This window comes from Penaeus chinensis, chromosome 23 (genome assembly GCF_019202785.1).
Source record: "Penaeus chinensis breed Huanghai No. 1 chromosome 23, ASM1920278v2, whole genome shotgun sequence".
NCBI lineage: Eukaryota > Metazoa > Arthropoda > Malacostraca > Decapoda > Penaeidae > Penaeus > Penaeus chinensis.
Genome location: NC_061841.1, coordinates 15,209,718 through 15,220,738, shown reverse-complemented (window position 1 = coordinate 15,220,738; position 11,021 = coordinate 15,209,718). Strand labels below are relative to the sequence as shown.

Below are 11,021 nucleotides of genomic sequence, written 5' to 3'. Positions count from 1 at the left end.
GAATTTATATATCCACAAGGTTTAGTTATATTTGAACAATTTGATTATGTTGTACAGTATTTCATACCAGGCTATACCCTATCAAGATTAACCTGATGATACACTAGATGCATTTTAACCTATTCCGTGAATAAAGTAGGGTACTCTTTTTATTTTTCATTACAGTTTATATTCATAGATACTACACTATTTGTAGTTTTAATATGCAACTATAGATGCATTTGATTTTAATAGTGAAATCATATTCCTAACTTTCCTTCACAACCTTCTCTAGATCCGCACTATTGCCATCATTGCTGAGGGTATTCCTGAAAACCTGACTCGTATCTTGATCAAACGTGCAAATGAGAAGGGAGTGTCTATCATCGGCCCAGCCACAGTGGGAGGAATCAAGCCTGGTTGCTTTAAGATTGGCAACACTGGTGGCATGATGGACAACATCTTGCACTCGAAGCTTTATCGTCCCGGCAGGTGTGTAAAGTTTTGTTTCTACTTTATTTTACAAGTATTTTTATAAAAAAAAAATTATTTTTGATGTGAGTTTATCTCTTGTTGCCATTGTTTATTGTTCACTTTTTTTTTGACGATGCTATTATGAGTGATTTTTCCTTTTATCCACGTTTCCCTTTCCTTATTATATTTGATATGCTTCATCAAGTATTTTGAAAAGGAAAAAATGGAAATCTTTAAGGCCAAGACTCTAACCAACCTACCCCACTCTTTCTGTAGTGTTGCCTACGTGTCACGTTCTGGTGGTATGTCCAATGAGCTGAACAATATTATCTCGCACAATACTGATGGTGTTTACGAGGGAGTAGCCATTGGTGGAGACCGATACCCAGGAACCACATTCATGGACCATCTCCTACGCTACCATGATAACCCAGAGGTACTTACAGAAAAATTAAATACCATCTACAGGGTTTCATTTGAGGGATGATAACTGAGGGCCTGATTATATTCTCAAGTGGTATTGTATAATAGCTAGATCTTCTGGTGTCTTTGCATCTTTTTTAACTTGAAAAATTAAGTTGCTTGAAATATTCCTTTCTCTTTGATAAATGGTATAAAGTTACTTTGTTGTATCACTGTCACTAAATTCATAATTTCTTTATTCTTATCCTCATTTTCAAATCCATTAATTTCCTAATTTTGTCACTTCCATGCTCTCTGACTTATTAGTTCTTTTCTCTTCATTACATGCTTCATTTTTCCCAGGTCAAGATGTTGGTGCTGCTGGGTGAGGTAGGAGGTGTGGAGGAGTATGAAGTCTGCCAGGCTTTACAGAATAAGCGCATCACCAAGCCCATTGTTGCTTGGTGTATCGGAACGTGTGCTGGTGTGTATTCCTTAGTTTGGGGTAGTCTTAATGTGCTGTACATTGGTTTGTCATGTATTTATTTAGTTTTTTACAGAAAAAGCCTGATAGCCAAGAAGAAATAACATGGACTACTATCATTTTATCTGGCATTTTCTATTTTTTCTTCCAGGTATGTTCTCCTCTGAGGTGCAGTTCGGCCATGCGGGAGCTTGCGCAAATGCTGAACGAGAAACTGCTGTGGCCAAGAACAAGGCTCTGGCTGAGAGTGGTGCCAAAGTTCCTGTCAGTTTTGATGAGCTGGGGGAGGTGTGTAGCTAGAGGAAGACCCTCTTGGGAGCCCCATGTTAAATTTTCACGCATGGGTGAAATTATAAAATTAAAGAATAGGTGATTGAGCAAATATTGCCGATATACATTTGTGTACTTTTACATGTACTTCCCACCCTTCCTTTTCTCAAATTTTCCTCCTTTTGTTGCTGCAGATGGTCCACCTTGTGTACAGGAGTCTGCTAGAAGAAGGAATCATTGTGCCTAAAGAGGAGGTCCCACCCCCCACTGTGCCAATGGACTACAACTGGGCCAGGGTAAGGCCCTGTTTTTTTCTTTTGTACTTTGAATACAGATATTAACTTGAGTAATAATATAAAATAAATTCATTATCTCATTATTTCTGAAAAGATATAGAATGTATGACTTTTTGTTGTTGTTACTTTGTGAGATGATGGAAAATGTATCTTCCATCTTTGTACTTTGTTTGTACCTTTTGTGTTGGTGTGTGTCTACCAAGAATAAAGAAATTCACATACCCATCTTCATACAGTATATAAAACAAGTATTATGTCAGGCCAGTTTTATGAATCATTGACATGTCTCTCTGCCTTTGGTAGGAACTTGGCCTCATCCGCAAACCAGCTTCCTTCATGACTTCCATTAGTGACGAGCGAGGCCAGGAACTTCTCTATGCTGGCATGCCCATTTCTGCTGTCTTGGAGCAAGGTGAGCAAATACAACAGTTTTTCTTAGTGGATTAGGAGTTTTGATCATAAGCTTGGTATTGCTTTTGTTTGATTTCAAGTTTTTAGATTAATTTTTAAGTGGTTTTGCTTTTAAATGGTCATTCATTCCCTCTTTCCAACAGGTCTGGGCATTGGTGGCACCCTGTCCCTCCTCTGGTTCCAGCGCCGTCTACCTCCCTATGCCACAACCTTCCTGGAGATGTGCTTGATGGTTACAGCTGACCATGGACCTGCTGTGTCAGGCGCTCACAACACCATTGTCTGCACCAGGGCTGGGAAGGATCTTGTGTCATCCCTTGTGTCTGGGTTGTTAACCATTGTGAGTTTATTTTAGGTTCAGGAAAATGTTGGTAAAACTGATGTGTGATTTCATAACATTTGTAAATAGAAAACAAGTTTGGTTAGACATTTAGAAAGCTTGGAGGAAGATGAAGTAGAAGGAAATGTGAATTTAAAAAAAAGGCAAAGTTAAAAGTTAGTGTTAATCATTCACAACAGGTAAATTTCCATCTAAAGTTTGGCAAAGCCAGGGTGCGCTAACATGTTCTGCTCTACACTTGGGTTATTGTTTAGCTCATGGCTGGGCTCCCAAGATGTTAATTTGGCTACCAGGACCTGGACTCCTGATGTGATTAGGTGTCATCCAGTGTCAGTGAAGTTTTCACCATGATGTGCTTAGAAGTCATCTTGTGAATGGGTTAAATAACTGAAAGAGTAGAGAATATTGATCTGCTGTGTAAACACAAAAGTCTACATCTTTACCTTCTTCCTAATTCAGAGGGGTTAGTGTGATTTAAGTTAAGAGAGCAAAGAAATAATGAAGTCATAGTTGAGGAGAGCAGAGATCAACATACCATTAAAAAAAATCTAATTTTGTCTCCTATCCACATCTCTTATTGTTCTAGGGTGACCGATTTGGAGGTGCTCTTGATGGTGCTGCCAGACAGTTTAGTGAGGCCTTTGACAAGGGTCTTTTGCCAATGGAGTTTGTGAATGACATGCGTAAGAAGGGGCAGCTTATCATGGGTATTGGACACAGGGTGAAGTCAGTAAGTATTCTTTTGCTATTTTATTACAGATGGAAATATTATTTAGATGTTGGTGAAGTGTTATTGTGATTAATAGTAATGACATGATATTTTATTGTGAAGATCAGGATGTGTTAAATTATTTAAAGGTTTGGGTACTGTTTTCCCAAAAATTCATGAGTGTGAATATTGCTAGCTAATCAACCATAATTTTTAATCTAAAGAAAGACAAAGTTTACACTCCATACTTGACAACATTTTGATATTTAATATTCCAAAGTTTTATTGCTATTATTTAATTGTTCACTGTTAACCCATTTACTGCTGCCTTTCTCAGTTACTCTTTAAGTTCAGCAGAAAGGGTAAATGAAAAAAGAGAATCTTGACTTTTCACACACTCCCCAAACTAATTTGAAATTTCCTTCAGCTCAACAACCCAGACAAGCGCGTAGAAATCATCAAGAACTTCGTAAAGCAGGAGTTCCCTTGCACGCCTCTCCTGGACTATGCACTCGAGGTGGAGAAGATCACCACCAGCAAGAAGCCCAACCTCATCCTCAATGTAGATGGCGTCATTGGAGTGTCATTTGTTGACCTCTTGAGGAACTCTGGGTCATTTACCAAGTAATGTGGGCCTGCCTTTTTGTTGTCTCTTTCTTTTGCTTGTTGTTCTTCTTTACCTTCTTTTTTCTTTCTCTTTCTCTTTCTTCTGTTCCTTTTTTCTTTATTTTCTTTTTGCTTTTTCTTCATTACCCTTTTTTCTCTTTTTTCTTCTTTACCTCTTATCCTTATTAATTTACTAATACTTCTGCTTCTTCTCCCTCCTCCTCTTCTTCCTCCCTCCTCCTCTTCTTCCTCCCTCCTCCTCCTTCCTCCTCCTTCCTCCTCCTTCCTCCTCCTTCCTCCTCCTTCCTCCTCCTTCCTCCTCCTTCCTCCTCCTTCCTCCTCCTCCTCCTCCTCCTTCCTCCTCCTCCTTCCTCCTCCTCCTTCCTCCTCCTTCCTCCTTCCTCCTCCTTCCTCCTCCTCCTCCTCCTCCTCCTTCCTCCTCCTTCCTCCTTCCTCCTCCTTCCTCCTCCTCCTCCTCCTCCTCCTCCTCCTCCTCCTCCTCCTCCTCCTCCTCCTCCTCCTCCTCCTCCTCCTTCCCCCTCCCCCTCACCTTCTTTTTTCTCTTTTTTTCTATTTCACTTTTTCCTTCCTACTTACCCGATTTCTTCCATTTCTTTTACTTTTTTGTTTAATGCTATTGATACTACAATAAAAATGATATTTAATATAATATATGATTATTAGTCTTCATTGGCAAAATGATGTTGATTAGTTAGAATCATTATTAACCTTAATGTTTCCATTTGGTCCACTAGGGAAGAGGCAGAAGAATACGTGAACATTGGCACCATCAACGGGCTCTTTGTTCTTGGTCGCTCAATGGGCTTCATTGGTGAGTCAGTTGGTTATTTATTGTTTGTTTGTTTGTCTTGTTTTTAATTTGTCATTAACTGGTTTTGTAGATACCCTTCTGAGGTGAACACTGGCAATACTAGAGATGTCCATGCTACTCTGTGGGATCTGAATTAAATGCCACTCACACTGCACTTGATTTATTTGAAGTATAACATGTCTGTATATTATTAGTTTATTAATAGCTGTATCAATAGAGTAAATACTTGTACTTGCATCCTTAGAGAGCTAACAAATCTCAAGAATTCACAATGGCCACTAATCTGGCAACAATAGAGATTATTTCAATCATAGCACACTGTCCTAATGGTAAAAAAGGATGCTTAACCCTTTGCTGCCAGGTGGCAGGGAGCGTACATGTGCATGCATACATGCCATGGTGCGGTCTCGTTTTTCGGGGGCATGTAGGGTCATGCCACACATGCTATGGTGCTGACACAATCTCCTGGCAGCAGAGCTCTGGCCATTATGAATACAGCCCAGGAGAGAGGGCTTTTGCATCGGGAAACCACCTGGCAGCATTGGGTTAATTATTCAAATTACATAAAGAAACAGGTTGTCATGTGCTTGTTGACATCATCTCTCACAACATTCTCCGCTGGTGGGATATGCTAGGTAGCCAACAATTAATACTACATCATTATAGTCATTCTCCAATGGTCATGAAGCAATGGAAAGAAATTGTTAATTTTGATTTAATTTTTATAATTTCATATATTTCAGTCATTCACTCCCACAATGGAGTTTTAAAATATCTTCTTTAATCATTCCTGAAAGAGAAAATAAATGAACATAAAGCATAATTATGTTACTTCAAATGCTATAGGTGCTAGGTGACAGTAAACACATTTTTTTCATCCTTCTGATTTCATCACAGTGTTCTAAATTTACATATTACTTGCACAACACAAGTATTTAAGCTTAAAGAAAAATATAATCTTTCAAAATATATAAATTAACAATTATGCATTTCAAAGCTTGTGAAACCCCTTTATTCCAGGAACATACCTTGGTTACGTGTGCACTTATACAGGATTATTTTTATTTTGATTGAATACAGTTTGATCTTTTTTCTTTCTCTTTCTTTTTTTTCCAGATTTTTGTAGTATGTATCCTCTATTTTGTGTGTGGATGGGTGTATGCGCACATATTTTGTCTGCATAGTTTTTTTCTCCTTTTGTAACATCAGATCCATCAGCAGGCATCTTTAGGACTACAGCTCATGCCTTTCCCTTTCTCTTTCCAGGCCACTACCTGGACCAGAAGAGGCTGAAGCAGGGCCTGTACCGCCACCCCTGGGACGATATCTCCTACGTCATGCCTGAGCACTATGCCTCTTAAGCATCATGTGGAGTCTCCTGCCATCCCTTTCCAAGGCCTCTTCCTTCTCCTCTTCCTGCCATCCCCCAACTCCTTTCTTTCCTTTTTCTTTCAATGTTGAGAAGATACCTAAGCTTCAGGCTGCATAGAACTACCTTCTTGAGTAGGAGAGCAGATTAAATTTTCTCAGACATTTTAAGTGGTTGATGGAAAGCCAAGAAAAGGTGCAATAATGGCAGTAGTGGTTGCAGCATAGAATCTGCTTGTGCATTTTGGAAATGTTGGAGTAATTTTAGATTTTTTTTTTTATTTTAATTTTTTTCCCTGTCCTATTTTTTTCTTCCTTCTCCCAGTCTTTGTGCTTTTATACATGTGATATGATTTTTTTGTTTGATCTGTTAAATCTGAAAGATTTGAAATCTGGAAGTAATGATTTATATTGACAATAAGCAAAAATGTATAATTGGTATAAGAGAGAGATGCTTGATTTTAATAGTAACATTATTTTTACTTTTATTTTACAATGTTCATTTAGTCTGTTTCATTTTGTGTAAAACATTTAATAATTTTATTTTCTTGTGGATATTCAGATGAATTGAATAATAATGCCTATGTTGGGACATAAAAGATACATATCAAAAAGTGGAAAAAAGTGCAATTTATTTATATTTTGTTTAATTTCTCTTAATGCACAACATAAGTATTATAAGAGAGTAGTTGTGATCGTTGTTTGTTAAAAGCATATTTAAAATTAGTTTTAATTATTGTTGATGATGCTCTAGTGTTATATGGGGTAGAAAAACAGAAATGATGCTTTAGTCATGTATCAAGTTATTATAAGGAAGTTCTTGAACATGCTGTTGAACATTCAAAATGAAGGAATTACATACATGTATATATATATATATATATATATATACACATACATATACACATACATACATGTGTGTGTGTGTGTGTGTAATTTTATTTATCAGGGGTAGATGATTAAATGATACAGTAATTCAAAGTGAATGAGTTTGATGTTCCTAGTTGAAATTGATGTCACGCACAAGATAGCTAGCTTTCTGCACTCAATTCCCTCCAGCCAGTGCTTTAGGTGGAATAAAGTAAAACATATATATTTGTGTAGGAAATGTTGGTAATTGTGTGCATGTGTTACCAGTGAGAAGTAATGCAAGAAAATATTGCATAATATTATAATAAGCCCCTTTCCTTATTGTCACCTATTTCTGTATATATTGTTGAAGATGAAGAGATTTTTTGTAATTTCAAAGAATTATATGGAAGGTTAAAACCTCGAATGTGTTGGATGTGTGTGTGTTTCAGTGTACAAGGTGGTTCTGTGCACATGTTTTACACATGTATCGAACAGTAATTTATCCGTGCCCAAAGTGACACGTGTTTTGCTCTCTATGTAAAGAAAAGGTAAATAACATAGAATGTGTTGCCTTAAAGTTTCTCAGCAGTTCAGAGTCTGGAGACTTAAGGATGTCAGCTACAGGGGTGTAAGGAACTATTTTTCTTTTCAAATAAAATGGTTCAGCAGTCATGGTGTAGGAAGATGGGCATAGATGTTGGTCACTTTTAAGGTATAAAATAACAATTATTGCTGTTGCGGACTTTTTATAATTTTATTTATTTTTGATGACCATTTTCCTTTTTTTTTTTTGTTTTTTGTTTTATTTTCTGGTTTTGGTTCCATTTGCTGTTTTTATGATTTTATTGTAACAGAGATACATTCCATATTTATACAAGATGGTATGGTTGTGTGGAAAATTTACTGTAATTTCTGAATTTGAATAAAAACATTTTAGTTTTTTAGGGAATCTTGTATTTTATTTTACCTCTATAAAAGTACATACATACATCTACTCATATAAGTGATAACAGAACTTAATCAAGGAGACTTGTATTGTAATTGATGCTTTATATTTAAAAGGAAAAAAATAATTTCAAGCGAAATCAAATGTAGAGTAGTTTCTCCACAAAGTTACGCTGATTTTAAACACTTATAATAGAAAATACAAACTTCAAACTACAAATGTAATTAAAATGGTAGTGTTGATGATATGATTTGGAAATGACAAAGATAATGATGTCCTGAAAATGATTATAATCATAACAATCTTATCTTTCTATGCCATAACATGAAAATGATTATAATCATAACAATCTTATCTTTCTATGCCATAACATGATATAATAATGATAGGTAGTGTAATAAGAATAGTAAAAAAAAAAGGAGACGGAGACGGAGGCCCAATGTAGGATCACCCCTACCTTGGACCTCTGCCCTCACCTCATCTCATTTTGCAGGATCTTTTCTTCTCCCTGTTCTTTTTCCTTCTCTTTTTCATCCCTTTCTTCTGTCGACTTATCTAAATCTTTAATTTAAATTCACCCTTTTTGCCACAATACTTTACCATAATGCTTGGTTACCTTTGATACCTGGAACATTTGTCTGTTTTGACCATTGACCATTCTGGAAATCCACAAACATTGCCTTACTGAACCAAGAAACTTCTTAGCTGTAGGCATCACCCCCAAGCCCCACCCTATCTCTACATTTGTATGTGCCATTAATGACCTTAGATGTTGACTCAGCAGAAAATTTTAATTAATAAATCTACTTATATTGATATTATATGTAAATTTATCTTGATATTAACAATTCATACACTATGACTAATACAATTATTTGTCTCTTGAATAGAATTTAAACTAACAAAAATATGACAAATACATCTACTTAATGTTATTGATAATTTGGATCTGTTTTCATCGAACTTCTAATTACAACAAGAGGAAATGCATTACGAAAGTCGAAAAATTAAGGAAAAGAATTTGAGACAGACATAGTACTTACTTACACAATTATATACATACACAGTTGTCTACTTTAATGTGTGTTCCACAACTGAACAGTATAGACAGCATGGAAAACAATGATCTGATAAAATTGGTACAATATTTACAAAATTGGTACAACTTTGTTATATAAAAAGGCTCTAGTACATGAAACTTAATATAGATATAATTTGAACTGAAACCCAAGGGAATAAAAACAGTAACCTGAACTAAAGCCCCCAGAAGTAATAACGGTAAAATAATCACACATTTCAATTAGCTAAACGCATAAAAGAAGTAAAACTGAAGATCATAAGTATCCATTCAAACTAAATAAATTTTAGTTTTGTACTATTTTTTTTTTTTTTTCCTTTTTATAAACCGCTTTAATCTAGTTATTCATTTATCTACTGATTTTCAGTACCAATAGTACGAGTTCTTTGGCTAACATCACCAACAGGATCTTACAGTACATTTAAGCTACCCATGTCAGTGTTATTGGCTTCCGCGTCTGCCATTAGCACTGGACTCGTTGTGCATAGAAGAAAGCACGTATAACCACGAAGGACACGTGGTACTTGAAACTTTGCTTAATTTCAAACACATGTTCCAAAACATGACGTAACATTGTTACGATTTGGCGACTCCTACTGTAGCTTCTCTGCAGTTTTGCAATATCTTGACATGTTCTAACAGGTTATAATATGTCTTGTTCCATAATTTCAAACTATTCATTATACTCAGCTCGAGACTCTTTATGACAGCTACCCTAGCATTGAGATTCAATATTTTTTTTTTTTTTTTTTTAATGATAGATATTTGCAGAACATAACTTCTTCCTAGTTTCATTCATGTCGGCATGAATACCGAGCAATACCGAGCATACTGAATGATTTTTCGGCTTGGAATGTCTTATGAATTATTCATGATTAAACCGACTAATCACTTAGGGATGAATGTTTATACATCACGTAGAAAGAATCGAACAGAAATTTCGAGGAACTGACTGTAGAGGACCCCCTTTAAATACCTTGCAAAACGTGCAAAGTGTATCTGATGTAGTTAATATCGTATATCATCCACAAGCGTAGTTTACGGCCTAGCTAAGTTCAGCGCTGTTATTAAAATAATAGAAATCGTTTTTATCTGAACATTCCTTGATGACAAAAGAGCCCAAACTTCGAGTTGGCTTTGGGGTACTCTGCCCGAATCAGAAAGATCGATCCACTCTGGGAGTAAAGGTTGCTCCGCTTCACAGAGACGTCTTCCTTAACAGCTAAATGAAACATTTCCTGGTGGTCAACAACTACTCATCATAAAGCTAACTGATTTCTAAGGCATAAACAATGCTGAAAACGTTACCGCCCTTCTCTACTAAGAACTAAAGTGCTTCGACTCGGCATCCATCCAGACCTGAAAGAACACATCACCTACGATTCATTACAGTAAGTCGGCTTACTCTCTGCCTCCTCCTTGGATACGGTTTTTGCCATTTTTTTTTTCCAACCCCTTAGTTGTGCGAAACTTCTGATGCTGAAGCTGTCCTTGCAAGAATCGTCTGGAAGAAGCCAAACGAAGAGTCTCATTTTCAGTTTTGGCAAAGGGATATGAAAGGGGAATCTCAATATTTAAGAAAAGCCGATCATGGTGGATTGTCATTTCTCATAAAAGTACAGTCTCTGATCATATCTGACACTTCACCACTCTGTCCCAACAGCAATGGGAATATCCTCTGTTCGAGCGTATGTTGTACTGAGAAATTGATGGCATGGGGGGCACAGGACCCGATTCATTCGCCCTCGATTGCATCTAACATGTCTGACACAGCTTGTTTCTCTCTCTCTCTCTCTCTCTCTCTCTCTCTCTCTCTCTCTCTCTCTCTCTCTCTCTCTCTCTCTCTCTCTCTCTCTCTCTCTCTCTCTCTCTCTCTCTCTCTCTCTCTCTCTCTCTCTCTCTCTCTCTCTCTCTCTCTCTCTCTCTCTCATGTCTCTCTCTCTCTCTCTCTCTCTCTCTCTCTCTCTCTCTCTC

At 36.8% G+C, this 11,021-nt stretch overlaps 1 protein-coding gene across 1 annotated transcript in view; it reads left to right on the top strand.

Moving 5' to 3' along the window:
- LOC125037371 (ATP-citrate synthase-like) overlaps positions 1-7,972 on the top strand; it is a 14,478-nt gene extending 6,506 nt beyond the window's left edge. The window contains exons 9-19 of the mRNA XM_047630478.1: positions 275-471; positions 730-889; positions 1,219-1,339; positions 1,491-1,627; positions 1,804-1,905; positions 2,209-2,317; positions 2,460-2,656; positions 3,243-3,386; positions 3,793-3,989; positions 4,727-4,803; positions 6,070-7,972. Coding sequence (XP_047486434.1) covers positions 275-471; positions 730-889; positions 1,219-1,339; positions 1,491-1,627; positions 1,804-1,905; positions 2,209-2,317; positions 2,460-2,656; positions 3,243-3,386; positions 3,793-3,989; positions 4,727-4,803; positions 6,070-6,164 — 1,536 coding nt within the window. The 3' untranslated portion in view covers positions 6,165-7,972. The remainder of the gene's footprint in view (positions 1-274; positions 472-729; positions 890-1,218; positions 1,340-1,490; positions 1,628-1,803; positions 1,906-2,208; positions 2,318-2,459; positions 2,657-3,242; positions 3,387-3,792; positions 3,990-4,726; positions 4,804-6,069) is intronic.
- Positions 7,973-11,021: the final 3,049 nt, after the last annotated feature.